This window comes from Eimeria mitis, genomic scaffold (genome assembly GCF_000499745.2).
Source record: "Eimeria mitis Houghton genomic scaffold, Emh_scaff3317, whole genome shotgun sequence".
Lineage (NCBI taxonomy): Eukaryota > Apicomplexa > Conoidasida > Eucoccidiorida > Eimeriidae > Eimeria > Eimeria mitis.
In genome coordinates, this window is record NW_013571656.1 from 300 (window position 1) to 1,929 (window position 1,630).

At 59.0% G+C, this 1,630-nt stretch overlaps 1 protein-coding gene across 1 annotated transcript in view; it reads right to left on the minus strand.

The window, feature by feature from the left end:
* Window positions 1-152: 152 nt before the first annotated feature.
* The window catches only part of EMH_0064760 (uncharacterized protein), a gene marked incomplete at both ends in the record, with an annotated part of 6,032 nt that continues 4,554 nt past the window's right edge, over window positions 153-1,630 (minus strand). The window contains 3 exons of the mRNA XM_013498298.1: window positions 153-737; window positions 1,065-1,538; window positions 1,601-1,628. Of these exons, the coding sequence (XP_013353752.1) occupies window positions 153-737; window positions 1,065-1,538; window positions 1,601-1,628 (1,087 nt within the window). The remainder of the gene's footprint in view (window positions 738-1,064; window positions 1,539-1,600; window positions 1,629-1,630) is intronic.

Here is a 1,630-nt window from a genome sequence, read left to right on the forward strand (position 1 = left end):
GTTACCCCCCTTAAAGCACTGCGTTTCTGTGCGTATAGACAGATGTGCCTGCGCCCTCCTCGCAACGTTTTCCAGGGTTTAGGGTTTAGGGTTTAGAATTAGGGCCTATGGTATAGAATGAGGGTTTAGGGTTTAGAGTGAGGGTTTAGGGTTTAGAGAGAGGGTTTAGGGTTTACAGATGTCAGGAATAAGTGCAGGGGCGGCGGGGCATCCGGGAGGACCTGCAGCGAGCTCAGGAGCTCTGCTGCTGCTGTTGCTGCTGCTGCTGCATCTGCTGCTTCTGTTGCTGCAGCTGCTGCAACGCCGGAGCGCATGCTACAGGTGAGCCGCAGCAGGTGCTGTTGCTGCTGCTGCTGCTGCTGCTGTTGTTGTTGTTGTTGCCGCTGCTGCTCCTGGGCTGCTGCACTGCTGGGGAGGGAACTTAGGGCCCCCTGCAGCAGCAGCTCAATGTCGGTGCAGAGGGCCCCCTTAGCAGCAGCAACAGCTGCAGCAGGAGCAGCAGGAGCAGCAGCAGCAGCTGTTGCTGTAGCTGCTGCTGCTGCAGCTGTTGCCGCTGACTTTGCTGCGGCTTGACCTCGGGGTGTCTGGGGTGGGGGCCAGCGGAACCCAGGCCTGTGCGCATGCGCTGCTGGTTGCAGCAGCAGCTGCTGCTGCTGCTCCTCTACATGCTGCTGCAGACGTTGCTGCAGCAGCAACCGAAACTCCTGAACTGTGTGTGTTGACTCGAACAGCAGCAGCTGCAGCAGCAGCAGCAGCAGCAGCAAACACAACAGCAGCAACCAAGGACCAATTCCCCAGGCACGAGCCTCTCTATCAAAACCAGCAGCAGCAGCTGCTGCTGCTGCAGCAGCAGCTGCAGCACGGGAATGCAGCAGCGCAGCAGCAGCAAGAAAGTAGGAGAGTAGCAGCAGAGGAGAGCAGCAGCAGCAACAGCAGCAGCTGCAACAGCAGTACGTGGAGCAGAAACAACAGTAACAGCAGCAGCAGCAATGCCAACAACAGCAGCAACAACAACAACAGCAGCATTACCATCAGCAGCAACAGCAGCAGCAGCAGCAGCATACCTCTTTGATCTGCCGCAGCAGCCCCCAGAGTCTCCCGTCTTGCTGCAGCAGCAGCATCAGGGCTTTGTTATATAGCGCCGCCTGCAGCAGCAGCGGCCGCTGCAGCAGCACCACCATGGAGGCCCCAAAACACTCCCCAGGGACCTCTACCCGTCCCACCATGCAGGGGGGCCCCTCGGGCGGCCCTTCCACCGTGTCTTGAGAGTATGGTAGCTCCCCGTGCAGCCCAGTGTCTCTGCGGGGGCCCCCTGGGGCCCCCACCTGCCCTTTCTGCACCACCGCACCAGCAGCAGCAGCAGCAGCAGCAGCAGATTGATATGCAGAGTTCAGTTGCTGCTGCTGTTGCTCCTCTGGCTGCTCTGACGGTTCGTTGTGGTCCTGCTGCAGCTCTGTTTGCTGCTGTTGTTCATCCTGTTGTTCTTTCTGCTGCTGCTGTTGCTGCTGCTGTTGTTGCTGCTGCTGTTGTTGCTGCTGCTGTAGATAAGCAGCAGCAGGAGTTTCGGTGTCTGCTGCAGCAGCAGCAAGGCGGAGGAGACGGCCAGCAGCAAACTCAAATCCTTTGTCTT